Source organism: Microcaecilia unicolor, chromosome 5 (genome assembly GCF_901765095.1).
Source record: "Microcaecilia unicolor chromosome 5, aMicUni1.1, whole genome shotgun sequence".
Classification (NCBI taxonomy): domain Eukaryota; kingdom Metazoa; phylum Chordata; class Amphibia; order Gymnophiona; family Siphonopidae; genus Microcaecilia; species Microcaecilia unicolor.
In genome coordinates, this window is record NC_044035.1 from 336,130,975 (window position 1) to 336,150,848 (window position 19,874).

At 47.8% G+C, this 19,874-nt stretch overlaps 1 protein-coding gene across 7 annotated transcripts in view; it reads left to right on the forward strand.

Annotated features, from left to right (window-relative positions):
* The first annotated feature begins 9,189 nt into the window (after positions 1 to 9,189).
* NUDT7 (nudix hydrolase 7) overlaps positions 9,190 to 19,874 on the forward strand; it is a 39,841-nt gene continuing 29,156 nt past the window's right edge. The window contains exons 1-2 of one of the 7 annotated variants that reach the window (XM_030202642.1): positions 9,190 to 9,339; positions 18,276 to 18,413. In XM_030202642.1, coding sequence (XP_030058502.1) covers positions 18,316 to 18,413 — 98 coding nt within the window. In that variant the 5' untranslated portion in view covers positions 9,190 to 9,339; positions 18,276 to 18,315. The other 6 variants (XM_030202644.1, XM_030202640.1, XM_030202639.1 and 3 more) reach the window with 6 other exon arrangements.

The window sequence follows — 19,874 nt, forward strand, 5'->3', positions numbered from 1 at the left end:
AAACTGATGTGGCAGTCTGTTCTAGCATGAATGTATGGTGATTCAAAATTTCAGGTTTCTAATTTTTCAAATGTTTTGCTTTTATATTGGCATCGAAAATATCAAATGATAGCACAGTCCAAAATAAGAACTGGCATTAGTCTGACTTTGCAACCCAGCAACAGATGGTGTTTTGGTTTAGCATTTACCAAAAATATGCATTTCCCATACAACATATGTTTTATCAGACTATTAATTAATCAAATATTATGTATACAGGAGCAGTTTGTTGCTAAATTTATTTTTTTTATCATAACTGTCTGACAAGATTTTATTCATAGCCCTCAATTTGCACCATAAAATCCATACAAATGTTAATTAAGTCTTTCTATATGCAATAATTTTCACATGACGTTAGAGCTTCACAGCTTTATGAATTTCTTCCTGCTTTTAAATTGCAGATCAGCAGATTTAGTCACAGGAGACGTATTTTTCTAGTATGTCTGCAAGTTGATTATTTTAACTTCCTTATGAGTGCTATAAATATTTCATCTTTACTGTAGCCTATACCACCTGTCTCAAGTTAACTGGGGGTAAATAAGGTCTAATTTGTCTCAAGAGAGACAAGTTTAAAAATGATTTTTGGACAACTGTACTGTGTCACCATAGGATTTTCTTAGCTTGGTTTATAGAACCCCAAAGACTTGTGGCCTTCTGTCACCAAAACACAATCGATCAGTATTATAAGCTCTATGGAGCAGGAAAAATCTCTTCTGTCAGTAGCATAATACTAATATTAATAGTAGTATTTTTAATCAAGGCAGTCAAGAAATTATTCCAGGTTTCAAAGGCTGCATTTTTTTAAATCGGTGTGCAGAAGAAAGATTCTCTTAAAATATGCAAGGATTGTTAGGTGGCATCTTTAGGTTCAGAATATGAACTGTATGGACGAATAACATTTCTGAAAGGGGCATAACCATATCGTTCATTAGAATATAGATAGATAGATAGATAGATAGATAGATAGATAGATAGATAGATAGATAGATAGATAGATAGATAGATAGATGTAGATAGATAGATATTTCAGAACTGGATTACTAAAATAAGTGGTGGTCTCTGTCTATTTCTGAAGGCACATCTGTACAATAACTGGGAATGCCAGGGAGAAATATATAGGGATAGATATTTAGCCAGCCACGATGAGCATTGAGTAACGGGGTTTAGGCAGCCGGCTATCTCTTATGCAGTTAATTGCAATATTCAAGAAGAGTGGCCTGGATAGTGGAGGAGTGGCCTAATGGTTAGTGCAGCAGCCCGTAATTGGCACTCATTATGATCTGGGCACCATTCTGGCCATGCATTATTCTATAACAATGGGTTCAACTCAAAAGGAGGCATGGCCATGGGAGGGGCATGGGCAGACCGGGGGCATTCAAAAAAGATGCACGTAGAGTTACAGAATAGCGAGGATCCGCACCCAATTTGTGTGCCAGAATTTACACCAAGTTTCAGCTGGCCTAAGTCCTCGCAGCCAAAGTTGAGTGTTGAATTCAGTGACCAAAGTTGAGCATCGAATTCGGTAGTCAATGATATTCTATAAAGAGTGCTCATCCCAAAGCGCCCTTTATAGAATAGCGTTGAGCGCTGAATTTTATCGTCACTGAAATTGTGGTACCATTTATAGAATCTGACCTTTGATCCTGACAACAGGGATAAGGATACACCTTCAACCACAAATTCACAAGCCACCAGCTTCTGAGACTAAAGTGCAGTTACTCTTAGGGTATGTAGTGACCTGGGACACATGAAAATACCCAGAACATCTATCCAGTGTGTGGATATCCAGGTTCCCTACTTCTGTGCTAGATTAATACATTATGCATTACAAAAACAATAGCATCATTATTTCCCTTTTGTGATCAAAGAAAGAAGTATTTTCTTTAAGAAATCATAAATGTAAAATACCACACTTTATGTCCACAATCATATCAAATAAACGAACACGGAATGGCTTCAACTGCAGCAATTGTAAAGAACAGGAAAAGGAGGCAGAATATATTCAAACTGCCTACGGCTTTATGAAAACAATTTCAAACTATTTGAGCTATGGGTACATCTCCGGGAGTGAGTGTTCTGAATCACGGTACTTTGCACAGAGATATTTTGCTTGATCTTGAAATTTTGATGATCATAAACATACAATTATTTTTTAAAACATTGCTTACTGAGAGACAAAGATGAGTGTCCCTTGTGTAGTGGCACTGGTCATTTATTTTACCACAGGATGTCAGTAACATAGTAGATGATGGCAGAGAGTCTGCCCAACAAGATAAACTCATATGTGCTACCTTTTGTGTATACCTGACCTTGATTAATATCTGCCATCCTCACGGCACAGACCGTAGAAGTCTGCCCAGCACTAGCCCCGCCTTCCAACCACCAGCCCCCCCCCCCCCCCCCCCGGCTCTGCCACCCAATCTCCGCTAAACTTCTGGGGATCCCTTCCTTCTGAACAGGATTCCTTTATGTTTATCCCATGCATTTTTGAATTCTGTTACCGTTTTCATCTCCACCACCTCCCGCGGGAGAGCAGTCCAAGCATCCACCACTCTCTCCGTGAAAAAGTACAAATCAAAAATCTTTGTTGGCATCCATTAGTGCTCAGACGTGATTGTAATCACCAGAATGTCGAACAACAGAGATGCTCCCTTTCCATAAAGAGAAGCATATTTCTTAACCGCCTTGAGTGAATTCCTTCAAAAAGACGGCAAATAAATCCTAATTAATTAATTAAGTGAGAAGCAAACCTTATGAAGTAGACACTGCCTAGAACGCAGGCCTAGCTGCTGTTTTATCTCTAGAATGGGGTTGACAGACCATCATTACCCTATGACTGTGATAAACATTTTGAAGGGTTCTTGTTGCTATGGAAACTGAGTACAAGGAGAATCCTGAGTCTTTTCTACATTCTTCACCAGCCTGAGGGAGAGAATCACCAGCTCTGCTGAACACACTGATAGGAAGACTGGCACTTGACATGGAGCCAATGTGGTAAGAAATCTGCTTTTAACTATAGGTGCTAACTTTTCAGAATGATTGGGTGTGCTAAACCCAACATAAATTACCCCTCTCTGAGCAAAACGAAGGAGGTTGCTCAATATTACGAGTGTTGAGCACCCACTAGCACTCACAGAAGGAAGAAGAAGAAAAAGGAGGAGGTTGAAGAGGAAGAAGGAGTGCTAGTCCTTCCTTCCTCCCACTACTACGACTACGGAGAGGTAAGCTGCCGGGGGAGAGGAGGGGGCGGACAGATAGTGGTCCCACTGGACCACCAGGCCGTTTTTGTTCGATGTGGGGGGGAGTGGGGGAAGCTAGCGATCACACTGGACCACCACAGTTTTTGTGCTTTGGGGGTGGGGTGGGGGTAGGAGGGGGAAGCTAGCAGTCCCACTGGACCCCCAGGGTTGTTGTGGGGGTGGGAGCGGGGAAGCTAGCGGTTCCCCTGGATCACCAGGGATTTTGTCCTTTGGGGTGGGGGGGCTGGACCTCCAGATCTTGTGTTTGGGGGGGCGGGCTTAGGTTTGACAGGTCCGGGAGAAAATCCTGGATTTGTCAGACCTCTTCTGCTGTTGGACAGAAGCCCGGACCTGTCAAACAACTTCTGCAGGAAGATTGTGCCTTGGGCACATGCCCAAGCACAATCCTCCCACAGAAGAACCCTTACATATAGTAACATAGTAGATGACTGCAGAGAAAGACCTGTACGGTTCATCCAGTCTGCCCAACAAAATAAACTCATATGTGCTACTTTATGTGTATACCTGACTTTGATTTGTATCTGCCATTTTCAGGGCACAGACTGTAGAAGCACCAGCCCCGCCTCCCAACCACTAGCCCCGCCTCCCCCCGGCTCTGCCACCCAATCTCCGCTAAGCTTCTGAGGATCGGCCCATTAGTATTTCAGTTTACTTCTATGCACATGACAGCCTCCTACTATGCCCTACCTCTGCGTCCTCTTCTTCTCTGGCTCCACTTCAGGTTTGCCTTGAGTCAGTTGCCAATTGACTCATAGAACATCAGCTAGTGTTAAATACTGAAAAAAAAAAAACAGTTGCATTCTAGTTCTCTGGTGCCCTCTGCCACCTTCATCCCCTATCATTCTTTTTGGTACAGCTATCACCCCAGCACCTAGTTTCCGATATTTAGGAGTTCTGACTGTCATGGACTGGGGGTAGGGGTAGGGAAGAAGGGGGCTACATCAGGGCAGAAGGAGGATTGTGGGGGGGGGGAGTTGTGTGGGTGCTGGCTGATATTCAATGCTGTCATCCGCAAAGTTAATCGGGCTGAATTAGGACTGCTTTTGACCTGTTTTAAATTCACCCGCTTAGCTATATGGGCACTGAATAAATATTGTTGGCACCTGCATAACTGCTGACTCCTCCCTAACACTGACCCCATACCGCCCCTGCCCAGTTAAGTGCTGCTGAATATCAACGGTTGGGCAGCCAGGGGTGATTTAAGCAGGCCGGAGCTTCTCCTGCCCACTTAAATTGCTTTCAATATTGGGGGTGGGTGGGGGTGGGGTTTAATTCTTACCTTTAAGGGTCTACGAATGGGAACTCCTCATTATTTCACTTATTTGATGACTTCTTATATTCCAGGAAGAGCCCTTCTGTTGTTAAATGACCATTAGCTAGTCCTCCTTGGTCCTAGGCTGGCGAGGTTGGAGTCATTTTTATGGCACCTTTTCCAGTGGAATAATCTTCCTTGTCAGATTGAGGAGAATTGTTTTTTCCTTGTTTTAAGGCCCAGCTTAAAACATATTTTAAGCAAGCTTTTGAGGAATTGGGTTAGACAGTGTGAGCTTCTCCTGTTGATGCCATCTTCAGTTTCTTATTATTGGTTTGAAAGTTGGCGATTGTCTTGTTAATGGTTACTTTTGGGCTCATTTTCGAAAGAGAAGGACGCCCATCTTTCGACACAAATCGGAAGATGGGCTTCCTTCTCACAGGGTCTTCCAAATCGGTATAATCAAATGCCGATTTTGGATGTCCCCAACTGCTTTCCATCACAGGGATGACCAAAGTTCAAGAGGGCGTATCGGAGGTGTAGCGAAGGTGGGACTTGGGCGTGCCTAACACATGGACGTCCTTGACCCATAATGGAAAAAAAAAGGGCATCTCTGATGAGCACTTGGACATCTTTACCTGATCATGTTTTTTTTATGACCAAGGCACAAAAAGGTTGCCAAAATGACTAGATGACCACCGGAGAGAATCGGAGATGACCTCCCCTTACTCCCCCAGTGGTCACTCACCCCTTCCCACCCTTAAAAAAAGATCTTTCAAAATATTTTTTGCCAGCCTCAGATGTCATACTCAAGTCCATCACAGCAGTATGCAGGTACCTGGAGCAGTTTTAGTGGGTGAGTGCACTTCAGGCAGGTGGACCAAGGCCCATCCTCCCCCCATCTGTTACACTTGTGGTGGTAAATGTGAGCCCTCCAAAACCCACCACAAACCCACTGTATCCACATGTAAGTGCCCCCTTCACCTCTAAGGGCTATGGTAGTGGTGTACAGTTGGGGGTAGTGGGTTTTGGGCGCTCAGCACACAAGGTAAGGGAGCTATGTACCTGGGAGCAATTTCTGAAGTCCACTGCAGTGCCCCCTAGGGTGCCTGGTTGGTGTCCTAGCATGTCAGGGGGACCAGTGCATTACGAATGCTGGCTCCTCCCACGACCAAAGGGTTTGCATTTGGTCGTTTCTGAGATGGACATCCTTAGCTTCCATTATCGCCGAAAATCAGAAACGACCAAGTCTAGGGACCACCATCTCTAAGGATGACCAAAATTTCCAGATTTGGGCATCCCCGACCGTATTATCGAACCGAAAGATGGACGTCCATCTTGTTTCGATAATACAGGTTTCCCCGCCCCTCCATCGGGACGTTTTGCAGGATGTCCTCAACAAAACTTGGGCGTCCCTTTCGATTATGCCCCTCTAGGTAATCTTTTCCTATAATTTCATCAGAGTTCCTTTCTTTAGATTTATTTGCTTGTACACTGCTTTGGCCTGTATTTTTCAGTAAAGGCGGTTTAGCAAATATAAATTAAATTAAACTACGGTAGTAATAAGCAGGCACGATCCAGAGGCTCATCTGCACCACCATTGCTATCTCAAAGTGTCAACCTCACCAGTGATTAAGGGTGCCAAAATACTCAGCTTCTGACCTCAAGTACATAAGTAATGCCACACTGGGAAAAGACCAAGGGTCCATCGAGCCCAGCATCCTGTCCACGACAGCGGCCAATCCAGGCCAAGGGCACCTGGCGAGCTTCCCAAACGTACAAACATTCTATACAATCAAGCCATTGTGACATCACTAATGAGGTTGGCTCTTATTGGTGGAATGAGCCACTATGACATCACAATAGGTTAAATCACTGCTCTATGTAATAAAAGTGAGCCAAGTAGAGGACATAAGTACATAAGTAATGCCACACTGGGAAAAGACCAAGGGTCCATCGAGCCCAGCATCCTGTCCACGACAGCGGCCAATCCAGGCCAAGGGCACCTGGCAAGCTTCCCAAATGTACAAACATTCTATACATGTTATTCCTGGAATTGTGGATTTTTCCCAAGTCCATTTAGTGGTTTATTTATTTTTTTATTTCACTTGTATCCCACATTTTCCCACCTATTTGCAGGCTCAATGTGGCTTACAAAGACCTGTTGTGGCAGCGCCATACAGGATAAAGTGTACATTTGATGTTACAAAGTAGTCAAGGAAGACAAAAGAATTTGATCAAGTAATTGTGGAGAGATACATTCTGCCTGAAGTTGAAAGGTGCTGTGTTGAGGTTAGCTATGGTTTCTCATTATAGGCTTTGTCAAAGAGGTAAGTCTTCAGAGATTTGCGGAAGTTAGTTAGTTTGTTGATCGTTCTCAGGTGAGTTGAAAGTGCATTCCACATCTTTAGGAAACCGTCTAACCCTTTAAACTCTGCCAAGCTAACCGCCTTCACCACGTTCTCCAGCAACGAATTCCAGAGTTTAATTATGCGTTGGGTGAAGAAAGATTTTCTCCGGTTTGTTTTAAATTTACTACACTGTAGTTTCATCGCATGCCCCCTAGTCCTATTATTTTTGGAAAGCGTGAACAGACGCTTCACATCCACCTGTTCCACTCCACTCATTATTTTATATGCCTCTATCATGTCTCCCCTCAGCCGTCTCTTCTCCAAACTGAAAAGCCCTAGCCTCCTTAGTCTTTCTTCATAGGGAAGTAGTCCCATCCCCGCTATCATTTTAGTTGCCCTTCGCTGCACCTTTTCCAATTCTACTATATCTTTCTTCAGATGCGGAGACCAGAATTGAACACAATACTCAAGGTGCGGTCGCACCATGGAGCGATACAACGGCATTATAACATCCTCACACCTGTTTTCCATACCTTTCCTAATAATACCCAACATTCTATTCGCTTTCCTAGCCGCAGCAGCACACTGAGCAGAAGGTTTCAGTGTATTATCGACGACGACGCCCAGATCCCTTTCTTGGTCTGTAACTCCAAAGATTAAACCTTTTCCCTCCCCTCCTTCCGGATCCTGCCTCTTTGCTCCCACTCCTTCACCAGAGGTCCAGTTCTGCTCCCTCTCCTCTCTCACTCCTCTGTGGTCCTGTAAGATTTACATCAGTTGCTGGCAGCAGCAGTAGCAGCATGACAGACTGCCTTCAGCCAGCCTCTGGGTCTTCCCTCTGCCAGATCCCGCCCACAGAAAATTGCAGCAGTGGAAAGACCCAAGGGCTGGCCAAAGGCAGCTTGTCACGCCAGGGCCACCAAGAGACTGAGCAGGGCCCATGGCAAGGCCGCACCCCCCCCCCCCCCCAGGATCGCCACCTCCCCCTCCAGGATCGCTGTCCCCACCCGCAGGATTGCCGCTGCCCCGCCCCCCCCAAGGATCACCCCCCCCACCCCTCAATTGCTACTTCTGTCGCCTCCCTCTCCTGCTCCCAGGCTGCCGGCACCGCAGTTCCCAGTCTCTACCTACCTACCCTCTGCTCCCCTCTGCCTGCCATCCGACCCCCTTCATTTAAATATTAAAAAAAAAAATCTCTAAAGCAGCAGGTGCAGCGCCTTCTGTGCGAAAGCAGCAGATCACCTTGGGCGGGCCTTCCCTCACTGTGTCCCGCCTTCACAGAAATAGGAAGTTACATCAGAGGAGGGCGGGACACAGTGAGGGAAGGCCCGCCTGAGGCGATCTGCCGCTTTCTCAGAGAAGGTGCTGCATTGCTGCTTTAGAGAATTTTTTTAAATGCAGGGGGTCGGACGACAGACAGAAGGGAGCTGAGGGTAGGCAGGTGAAGACAGGACTGTGGCACCAGAAGCCTGGGAGCAAGAAAGGGCGATAGACTCCGGTGCTGGGCCCTCCTTGGTGGCCCGGTCCTGGGGAATTTTGCCCCCTCTGCCCCCCTTCTCAGCGGCCCTGTGTCATGCTGCTGCTGGCAACTGACGTAAACTTTACAGAACCACAGGGGATAGAGAGAGGAGAGGGATCAGTGCTGGACCAGCAGAGAGGGGGGACAGAAGAGGGGGAAAGAGAGACCGGATCGGGGTGGTGAGGTGGGGAAGGATGCTTGTCCAAAGCACAGAGAGATGCTAGACCCGCAGAGGATTAGAGGGAGCCAGAAATAATGGGACTGTTTGGTGGTGGGGGGGGGGGGGGGGGGAAGCACCATAGGAAATTGGCTATGGGCACCACTACCCCTTAGCTGGACCTGCAAATGCTTTAGCAAACCAGTATATGTATGTTTTCAGAGCACTTAAAACATTTTGGATACGAAAGCTCTAAGCTGACATGGACAGATAGTGAATTCAATAAAAGAGGAGCCGTACAGTAAAATCCAGAAAAAAAAAGTGTGGAATCCAAACAAGTGTGGGACACCGGGAGGGGGGGATATGTAAATGGTGATCATTTTTAGACTTGCCCTTACAACCTACTGATTAAAGTCCATAGTACCTTTTGGAAAATGATTAACCCTTGGTGAATTCTAGCATAAGAGAAGATTGGTGTTCTTAGGACAGAACAGAGCTCTGAGTAATTTCATAATGATAGTTCTTTCCTTGTTGCTTTTGGTTTAAATTGTTTTATGTAACCTTGCGTGCTGCTTTTATAATTGTTTGTTTTGTAAATTTCTGTAAGCAATTTCTTGTTATTGGCAGTATGTACATTTTTAAATAATGATACAGCTATTCAGTGGACAATTTTAAGACTCCATCAACATGTGCGAGAACTGAGCACGCACGAGGTACCAGCATCAGCATCTGGGAACACTGCTGCTGCTGAATGCAGTGAGGTGAAGTATGGTGGACTGCCAATATTTTCCGCCGGTGGAGCTTAGGGATATTCAGCTAGCGGCAGTCAGTGGTTTTTAAAGTGCTGACCATCACTGGTTGAAATAGATACAGATATCCGGGTATGACAGGACCAGGGGCGTATCTGGACTCCAGCGGTAGGGGGGGCAGAGCCAGAGGGAGGGGGCACATTTTAGCCCCCCCCCCCCCGCCATTGCCGGACACCCCCCTCCCTTCCCGCTGCCAACCCTCCCTCCCCGCCGTCGCTTACTTTTGCTGGCGGGGGACCCCAACCCCCGCCAGCCGAGATCCGCTTCCTCCTCCGAGTCCTACCTTTAAAAATATTTCTTCAGCTGGCGGTGACGTGTTGCTGCTGTTGTGCAAAGCTGATTTCAGCTTTGCACAACAGCAGCAACACGTCGCCGGCCATGCGGAGGACGAAGATAGAAGAAAGTTAAAGAAGATCTCGGGTCGGCTGGCGGGGGTTGGAGTCCCCCGCCAGCAAAAGTAAGCAACGGAGGGGAGGGTTGATGGCGGTAGGGGGGCCAGGGCGAAATCTGCGGGGGCCCAGGCCCCTGTGGCCCCACGCAGATACGCCCCTGGACAGGACATATGCTGTCACCAGCAATTTGCCTTATATGGAAGGCTGACCCCCCCCCCCCCCCTAGTGGTAGTACCATGAACCTTACTTTTAGAGGTCATGGCCTCCATTTTGCACCCAGAGCCGACATGGACAGGTGAGACTGGGTTTTGCTCCTGCCCAACCTACCCCCTAGACTAGCGTTTTTCAACCAGTGTGCCGCAGAGGCTCTCTATGCATGTCGTGGTCAATCCTGTGACCTGCCCTTCACCAGCTCTGCAACCGGCTCTCAGTGATGATTTGGCTCTGGATCAGCAGAGCTTCCTGCTTCTCCCCCTGCGGGAGTGTATGAGCCTCTAGGTGACCACATACATACTCAGGGTCCTCCAAGATGTCCCAGTACTGCCTTCTCCTCCTTCTCCCTCCAATAATTCAGTGCAGCCGCACTTGCCCTCTGCCCAGGCTGATGCAGCAAGGCACACCCTGACACATGCAAGGGCCAGTGGCATCAGAGGTCACCTGATCTAATGGCACATGCCTACGAGCAGCTGGCCTGTGCATGTGTCAGGGTGAGCCTTGCTGCATCAGCCGAGGCAGAGAGCAAGTAGCACTGAATTACTGAAGGGAGGACTCAGAGGACTTGCACAGTGGTAGCTACCCTGCTTTGTCACCAAAGCAGTAAGTGTTTGTTGTCTCAGATGAGGACTGATAGGAGGGCTGGAGTGTGGGTGTAGGGAGGGGGGCTGGAAAAAAGATGGATGGTGTGTAGGTACAGGGAGGGGGCTGGAAAAAAGATGGATGATGTATGTGTGCAGGGGGGGTTGAGAAAAAATGCATCATGTGGGTATGCAAGGAGAGGGGCTGGAAAAAAGATGGATGGAATGTGGGTTCAGGGAAGAGGCTTAAAAAAAGATGCGTTGTGCAGGTGTGCAGAGAGGGGGCTGGAAAAAAGATGGATATATATATCCTGAAAAAGCTGATGGTGTGAGTCTGTGCTTTCACAATTGTTGTGCTTTGTAAGTGTGCCATGAGATGAAAAAGGTTGAAAATCACTGCCCTAGACCATCATAGATGCTAAGGTAGGCCCAGGAGAGCCTAGAGGTGCATGGAAGGAAGAACTTCACAAGGGGGAAGGTATGTTGGGAGGTCTGGGAGGAGCCAGGCTCTTGTTGAGGTGGGTCAAGAGGAGGGTACAATCTTGTTGGGGTGGTTGGGAAGGGCCCTATGTTTTTGAGAGGGATTGGGAGGGGGTATGCTCTTGTTCAGGGGGGAGGGAGAGTAAAACAGAGGAACCTTCAGGCCACTACCTGGAATTTATGCAGATGCTGGCCAATATTCAGTACTGGCATCCACATAGCTAAGTAACCAAATTTAGGATAGCCTTTCGTGCAATCCTTTCTGATCACTTAGGGGCCCTTTTATTAAGCTGTGTAGGCGCGTCCTACGCGCATCAATTTTGAATTACCACCCGGTTGCCGCGTGGCCTGGGCGGTAATTTCATTTTCTCAGCGCGCCCACTACGAGCCCTGGAAAATTTCTAGCGTGTGGCGCTAACCAAACAGTAATCAGCACTGTACACGCCAGGGGCGTAGCTACGTGGGGCCATGGGGGCCTGGACCCCCGTAGATTAGGCCCTAGACCCCCCTGCCAATGACCCTCTCGACCCCCCTCCCGCCGCCAACCTGCCGTAAACCCACCGTTCCCATCTGCTACCTTTGCTGGCGGGGGACCTCAACCCCCGCCAGCCGGGGTTCTCTTCTTCCTTCATTCTGTTTCTGAGTCTGACGGACATCAGACTCACAGAAACAGAACGAAGCCCTGCGGATCAGCCAGGCTTCGTTCTGTTTCTGTGAGTCTGACGTCCTTCACGTACAACGTGCAGGACGTCAGACTCAGAAACAGAACGAAGGAAGAAGAGGACCTCGGCTGGCGGGGGTTGGGGTCCCCTGCCAGCAAAGGTAGGCGACGGCGACAGCGGGGGAGGGTTGGCGGCGGGAGGGGGGGTCGAGAGGGTCGTCGGCAGGGGGGGTCCAAAGTTGGTGGGGGCGGGGGGGCGGCAATGGCAGGAGGGTCGGCAGCGCCGGGGGGAGGCTAAAATGTGCCCCTCACCTCTGGCTCTGGACCCCCTCCTGCCGAAGTCTGGCTACGCCCCTGGTACACGAACTGACGCTTACCACCTGGTTATCGCGTAGGACTTCACTTCTAGGATAGGTCTCAGTCCCAAAATGGACGTGCGCCAATTTTTATTTTGCCGCACATCCAATTTTGGCTAAGAAAAAAAGATCTCTCTTGCAGGTGAACTGAAAAATGGACCTGCGCGCGTCCAATACACACATCTACACCAGCGCAAGCCACCTCTCGGCACACTTTAGTAAAAGGACCCCTTAGCTACCTAGGCAGTGACACTAAATATTGCTGACTCCTGTCCTGCATAACTCGACTCTTGTCCAACTCCCCCCCCCCCCCCCGAACTGCCCCTCCACTGCTCAGTTTTGACATAGCTGGTTAGAGCCAATATTCTGCAGTACTGTCCAGTTAAATAACACTGAATATCAGCAGCTGGTCCATTCAGCATGGTTTAACTGGGCAGGAGCCCAGTTTCCAAAATACTGATTTGGACGGGTTTGTGAGAAAAACATCCAAATGCTGCTTTATGTCACTTTTTAGACGTTTTTCTGTTTCGAAAATCAGCCCGATAATCTCCTAGGTAAGAGAGAAAGGAAGACATTCAAATATTTCAGCACTGTACTACAGAAAAAAAAAAAGTAAGCTTCTCAGTGAAAAAAGGAAATGGGCTTATGTCACAGCCTTAGCGGGTGGTAGACATGGGTTTATTATAGGAACAGATTGGCTAACATCTCTCTGGAAAAAAGAGCTATGGTACAATCTAGTAAAAGCAAAACTAATTTAAAAAAAAAAACAGAGCTGTAATTCAAGAGAACAAGAAGATCAAATAAGGAAGGTTGGGTGAGGTGGGGGCTTGAGAGCTCGGATGCCGGTTGTTTCTGCCGCCGAATGGGAGGCCATGGTGGACTCCTATTATCGTGGGGTTTGCTGGCTTCTCGTGGTGGTGGTGGTGGTGGGGGGGGGAGGTTGTCTTTCTTGGCTTCTGCTGACTGTCTTGTCGGCCCTATGGAGGGGGAGTATTCTGAGCACTGAGACTCTTATGGGAGGGGTGGTCCTTGGCCTTTTTTGACTGGCTACGGCTTAAGCTCCACAGCAAAATGTGGAATTCGTTGCCGGAGAACGTGGTGAAGGCGGTTAGCTTAGCAGAGTTTAAAAAGAGGTTAGCCGGTTTCCTAAAGGACAAGTCCGTAAACCGCTACTAAATGGACTTGGGGAAAAAATCCACAATTCCAGGAATAACATGTATAGAATGTTTGTACGTTTGGGAAGCTCGCCAGGTGCCCTTGGCCTGGATTGGCCGCTGTCGTGGACAGGATGCTGGGCTCGATGGACCCTTCGTCTTTCCCAGTGTGACATTACTTATGTACTTATGTACTGCAAGACCAGAAATAATAAGTGGCAAACGGCATGGGTGATGATCGCTCCTGCAATATATATCCGCCATGTTATAGAGCTGCCAAGTTACCAACTCCAGAAGGGAGACTTTTTGGCTGGTTACATCTCAAAGCAGTGTCGTATGTGAAGTCCATCATTCTATCCACTGAAATTCAGGTCCAGGGCCACAGAGGGGGAGGGGATGTAAACTTGAATGAAGTGGCAAATCTCCCTAGGCCCGGCCTCCGGGGGGGGGGGGGGGGGGGGGGGGGCAGCGCCGGAATCTCTCTCTCTCTCTCTTCTACTCCTGATAGGACCCGGGTGATTGCGTCCCCATAGGAGCAGGAGAGAGAAAACTCCAGCGCCGGAGGCTGGGGAGGAGCAGACACAGTAGGGCTTTGGGCCAGGGCCTCTGGTTTGGCTGGTTGGGGGTCCCCCCCCCCAGGCCCCGCCAGCAGAAGAAATCTTCTTCAAGCGCTGCTCTTCACTCTGCCACACTGCCTGCCAAGCGGCTGCTTTTCCCCTCAGGCCGTACATGCTCGGTTTTGAAACCAAGCATGCGCAATGTGAGAGAAAAAGCAGCCGCAGGGGCAGGGCAGGCAATGCGGTGGAGTGAAGAACAGCGTTGGAGGAGGACTTCTTCTGTTGGCGGGGCCTCGGGCTCCCCACCAGCCAAAGTGTTTGGAGTTGCGGCAGGGGGGTATGGCAGCGGCGATGATCCTGGAGGAGGGGGTGGGTCCTGGGCCCGGCTCAGTCTCTTCACAGCCCCGATCAGGTCCCATAATGCACCAGGATGAAATTGGCAGGAAAAAAAAAACAGAAAGCAGGCACTGGAAGTCCTTTATTCGTACAGACCCGACGTGGCCACGTTTCGCCAATTAAGGCTGCATCAGGGGTAATAACATAAAACCAGCTAACCAGGGACAAAGAAAGGCTTAGCCTGGATAGCACAACTGATCATCCAAGAGGACTTCAGCAGTGGTTCCTTCACAGAAGTCATCTTGGATGATCAGTTGTGCTATCCAGGCTGAGCCTTTCTTTGTTCCTGGTTAGCTGTGTTATGTTATTACCCCTGATATAGCCTTAATTGGCAAAATGTGGCCACCTTGGGTCTGTACAAATAAAAAAATTGTTTGGACTTCCAGTCTCTGCTTTCTGTTTTTCTTCTGTCGCTGCTAGACACTCTTAACCTCTTTGCTACTCCTATCTGAAATTGGCAGAAATCCAGGATTGACCCAGGGGCGTAGCTAAGGGGGGCCCACAGGGGCCTGGGCCCCTGCAAATTTCATCCGGGCCCCTGGTTTGGCTGACGTGCCTTTACGTGAAACTGAGAAGGAGCACCAGCGTGCACAGGAGGAGCAAGAACAAAGAAGAGCAGGGCAGCGAACGCGGCTGCGCTGGAGACTGGTGCTGAAGAAGGCTTTGGCTGGTGGGGGTTGGGGACCCCCCCCCCCCCAGCAAAGGTATGTATTTGTTTTTGTGGGGGAAGCAACAAGGAGGCGAGGCGGTGGGGGGGGGGGGGCGAGGAGGCGAGGCATGGAAGTGGGGGGGGGGGGCGGCGGTGGGACGGCACTCAAAATGTGCCCCAACCTCGGGCTCTGGCCCCCTCCCATCATGAGGTCTGGTTACGCCCCTGGATTGACCAAAAAGTCTCCTTCCTGGAATAAGTAACTTGGCAGCTCTGCGTGATGTTTTGCTTCATGCAAGTATGAATAGAGGGCAAGTTATGGCCCTCGTGTGAGCTTTTCCCAATATTCCCCTTCAATGTGGAAAAGTGGCCTAGTGGTTAGGGTGGTAGACTTTGGTCCTGAGGAAGAGGAACTGAGTTTGATTCCTTTCCCACTTCAGGCACAGGCAGCTCCTTGTGACTCTGGGCAAGTCACTTAACCCTCCATTGCCCCATGTAAGCCGCCTTGAGCCTGCCATGAGTGGGAAAGTGCAGGGTACAAATGTAACAAAAATAAAATAGATACTTTTGGAGATTCTACATGGAATGTTGCTACTATTGGAGAGTCTACATGGAATGTTGCTATTCCACTAGCAACATTCTATGTAGAAGGCTGCGCAGGCTTCTGTTTCTGTGAGTCTGACGTCCTGCACGTATGTGCAGGACGTCAGACTCACAGAAGCAGAAGCCTGCGCGGCCACATTGGTGATCTGCAAGGCGGAATGTTGCTAGTGGAATAGCAATATTTCATGTAGAATCTCAAATAGTAGCAGGAGTGGTCTAGTGGTTAGGGTGGTGGACTTTGGTCCTGCAGAACTGAGTTTGATTCCCACTTCAGGCACAGGCAGCTCCTTGTGACTCTGGGCAAGTCACTTAATCCTCCATTGCCCCATGTAAGCTGCATTGAGCCTGCCATGAGTGGGAAAGCACGGGGTACAAACGTTAAAAAAAAAAAAAAAAAAATCCGTGAAGATGAAGCCTTTACAAGTCTCTGCACAGTGACATCGCCCTTTTAAACACGCAGGAGCAGATGCGAGTGAGCATTGCCCTTTTAAGAAGCCGTACGTCTAACAGTCCTCCTGTCTCTTGTTGTGACAGAGATACGGAAGCAGAAGCAGAGAAGGTAATGCGAGGAAAATGCAGCAGTTTCTGAATATCCTTTATGTCTGGGCTAGTCCCAAAGCACACAGCGGCTTGATCACACTCGGGAGCAATTCGGGGGTTCTGAATTGTGGATGTTGCTCGGAAGCAATGTAAAGCCCCTGCAGTTTTTGCCCGCTTTCTCTTTTTAAATTGTAATTCTTACATGCTCAGGCTCTTGGGGGTCAGTAGTTTGCGATCTTCGTGATGATAACCACTGACAATGTTCCTAAGAATGTTAAAACTGAATGTTGGCTTCTAGATTATGCAAGGCAGTGTGGTTCTCCATCCAGTCCTCGGACAGATCTTGCCAGCCACGTTTTCAGAGTACCCACAATGAATAGTTCATGGAAATTCATTGCCCATATCCTGAATACCTGACCCACTAACGTGCGTGACACTTATTATACTCTAATGTCTATCAACACGTGCTAAACCTTAGTAAATCGGCCCCTTAACCTTCCAGGAACAGGCAGAAACCTACTTTACTGTGAGCTACTTACCAGAGCAGATCTAAAGAAAAGACCTGGTAAGCCAATCAATTACAAAATCAATTCAGACCAAAAAAATGTTTTGAGAAAGACAGGTTGAATATCAGATCATTGTCCTGAAGTACAGTGGGGAACGCATGCATTACGTGACTCATGGAATTCCCCCAGACTGCATATTTTCATGGAGAAGGTGGTAGATAACCTGGAATGCGCTCCTGGGGGAGATGGTGGTGGAGATGAAAATGTTAATGGAGTTCAGAAATGCGTGAGATAATCCTGTTTAGAAGAAAAGGAGCCAAATAAATTTGGGGATGATTAGATGGCAATACCAGTAATTGGGAAGCAAAGCCAGTGCTGGGCGTACTTCTGTGGTCTGCGCCCTGATTGCGACTGAAGAGATTTGGATGGGCTGGAGTGGGGCTTTGATGGTAGCTGCACTAGTTGGGGAACAAGGCCAGGGCTGGGCAGCAGTGGCGTACCGAGGGCAGTGTGCTTTGTGTTTGTATCTGGTGCCCAAATACATTTTTGGGTTTGAAAAGAAACAGTGGTCACTATTTAGCCATACTTAAACAGGCAGGAGCAACTCTCACTTAGATAAGTGCCACTCGAAGGAGCCATACTACTACTACTTAACATTTCTAAAGCGCTACTAGAGTTACGCAGCACTGTACAATTTAACATAGAGGGACGGTCCCTGATCAAAGAGCTTACAATCAGAGACAAATGAACGGTCAGTCCGATAGGGGCGGTCAAAATGGGGCAGTCTGGATTTACTGAACGGTAAGAGTTAGGTGCCGAATACGGCATTGAAGAGGTGGGTTTTAAGCAAAGACTTGAAGATGGGCAGGGAGGGGGCTTGGCGTAAGGGCTCAGGAAGGTTGTTCCAAGCATAGGGTGAGGCGAGGCAGAATGAGCGGAGCCTGGAGTTGGCGGTGTTGGAGAAGGGTACAGAGAGGAGGGATTTGTCCTGTGAACGGAGGTTACGGGCGGGAACATAGGGGGAGATGAGGGAGGAGAGGTAGTGAGGGGCAACAGACTGAATGCATTTGTAGGTAAGAAGGAGTTTTCAGTGGAATTATCTGGACAGTGCCATTGAAAACTTCATTCATCTCTCCTGCACTCTCCAGGTACTGCTGTGGGCCCCAGGAAAGAAAGAGAGATAATGGATCTTGGAAAAGAGGAGAGGGGGGGGGAAGGAAGAGGAAGGGAGAGATGTTGGATATGGGGGTGGGAGGGAGGGAGATTATCAGTTCTTTAGGGAAGAGAAGGGGGATGGGATTTGATATACCACCTTTCTGTGGTTACAGTCAAAGCAGTTAACATATTACTACTTATTTTGTACTTGGGGCAATTGGGGGGGGGGGGGGGTTAAGTGACTTGCCTAGAGTCACAGGGAGCCGCAGTGGGAAATAAATAAATACAATCCCTGTGAGATTAATCACAATTAAAAATTTTCATCAAAATGCAGCCTTAATCATTAGTGAAGCTTATTCTATATAAATGTAGTGCTATTTTTATAGGTGTCTGTGTTTGTATATGTATATATATATATATATATATTTGCATTGTGTTACTCTATGAACAAATTACAAAATAGAAAATTCAAAACATAGTTTGAGGGTGGAGATAAAGACTCTTTTACTGCTCAGGTTGCAGGACATCGGGTAAAATTCATAACTAAAATGTATTTCCACATCTTTTTAATCCTCCATCTCCTATTCCCTGTATTATATTTAAAATCTAGTACAGTACAAATACATTTTAAATTCCTGTCATTAGATCTGCAAGGTTCGAAAAGCAGTCCAGACCAGAGAAGACCATGTGCCAGAAAGAAACGACCAAAGACAGCAGAATTGACAATGACGAGGAAAGACCAAGGACAGTTCAAGCAGAAGAGTCCAAGTCTTCTGAAGAGATGTAAGCTAACCAGGTTGCAAAACGTAGCTCGAATTGTCAGAACCCAAACTTTGCAGTACTGCTTAGTCCTAACAAGAATGGTAAACTTTCAAAGGTGAGACAAAAATAACAGGGGTAGATGACGCCTTATAGACCAGTGGCGTAGCTAAGGGTGGGCCTGGGTGGGCACAGGCCCACCAAGTCTAGTGCCCCCCCCCCCCCCAAAAAAAAAAGAATCTCATTGGTGGTGCCTCACTCCTCTCTCTCTCTCTCTCTCTCTCTCTCTCACGGCTGCTGCCTATCTCTTCTCTGCCCCCTCCGTCTACCTTTGAGCCGTCATCTGCATAAATTCCTTCAAGTGACCTGTGCCAGCACTGTTGGCTTCTCTCTACTGTGTTCCACCCTAAATGACATCACTTCCTGTTTCTTCACTGGAAGGGATATGGTAGAGGGAAACCTGCAGGGCTGGTGGAGGTTGCTTACAGGAATCCCATCTGGTGATGGCTTGGAGGTAGACTGAGGAGGGCGTGGTTTCAGAGAGAGATGGGCAGATGCCTGGTAGGGAGGGGGGAGAGGGATAGATGCTGAGTGTGGGGGAGAGATGACGATTGCAGAGGCAGAAGGAAAGGTTTTAAAAAAACTATGTATGTATGTACGGGGGTGAGGGTGAGGGTGGGAAGGGCCCACCCAGGTTAACTAAGGGCCCACCCTAAATGGCAGATATGGCTATGTTCCTGTTATAGACTGACCGATTTATTGAGGCATGAGCTTATCTATAAGGCACCACCTTGCTTTTGACCTTTTAGTAAGAATGGTATCATTGCATTTAAATTCTGACACAGTAAAAGGAGGGTATGCTGGGTATCTCAGCGGAGAAGGGGAAGGCCATCTTAAAGTTGAATTTAGCGAGTAAAATGTTAGTAATCCTGTTGGATTGTTGATTTAATCATGAATTGATAATGAGTGTGACTTGGGCAGACTGGCCATGCAGGTCTTTTTCTGCACGTTTGTGTGTATGGTGAATGCTGAGGGAAATGTCCAATCTCTTCTTGAGTGAACGCTGAACAAAAGTTGTTTTATATGGTCACTTTTTTTCACTTTTGTTCAGCGTTCACTCAAGAAGAGATTGGACAAGACCAACTGCTTGTTGTTAGGGGTAAATGCTGCAACACATACAGAAGCGTGTATGGCTCTTGCAGAGCAGGGAGCGAGCAAAGCTATGGGGCTGGATGCTATGGCATGTGATTGACGAGACCTTATTTTAGAGTGTCATGCCCAGAGCCAGATGTTGGCTAGGTGCTAGGAGATTATAGAACCTAGATATAAGTACCCTAGAAAAGAGAAGGTTGGGAGGAATGAGAGATGAGACATTCAAAGACATGCAAATCTAAATAAGGTACGTGGCCCCATGGGGATAAACTCAGGAGCAACACTGGAAAATATTTACATAGAAAAATGAAGACAGATAAAGACTATATGATC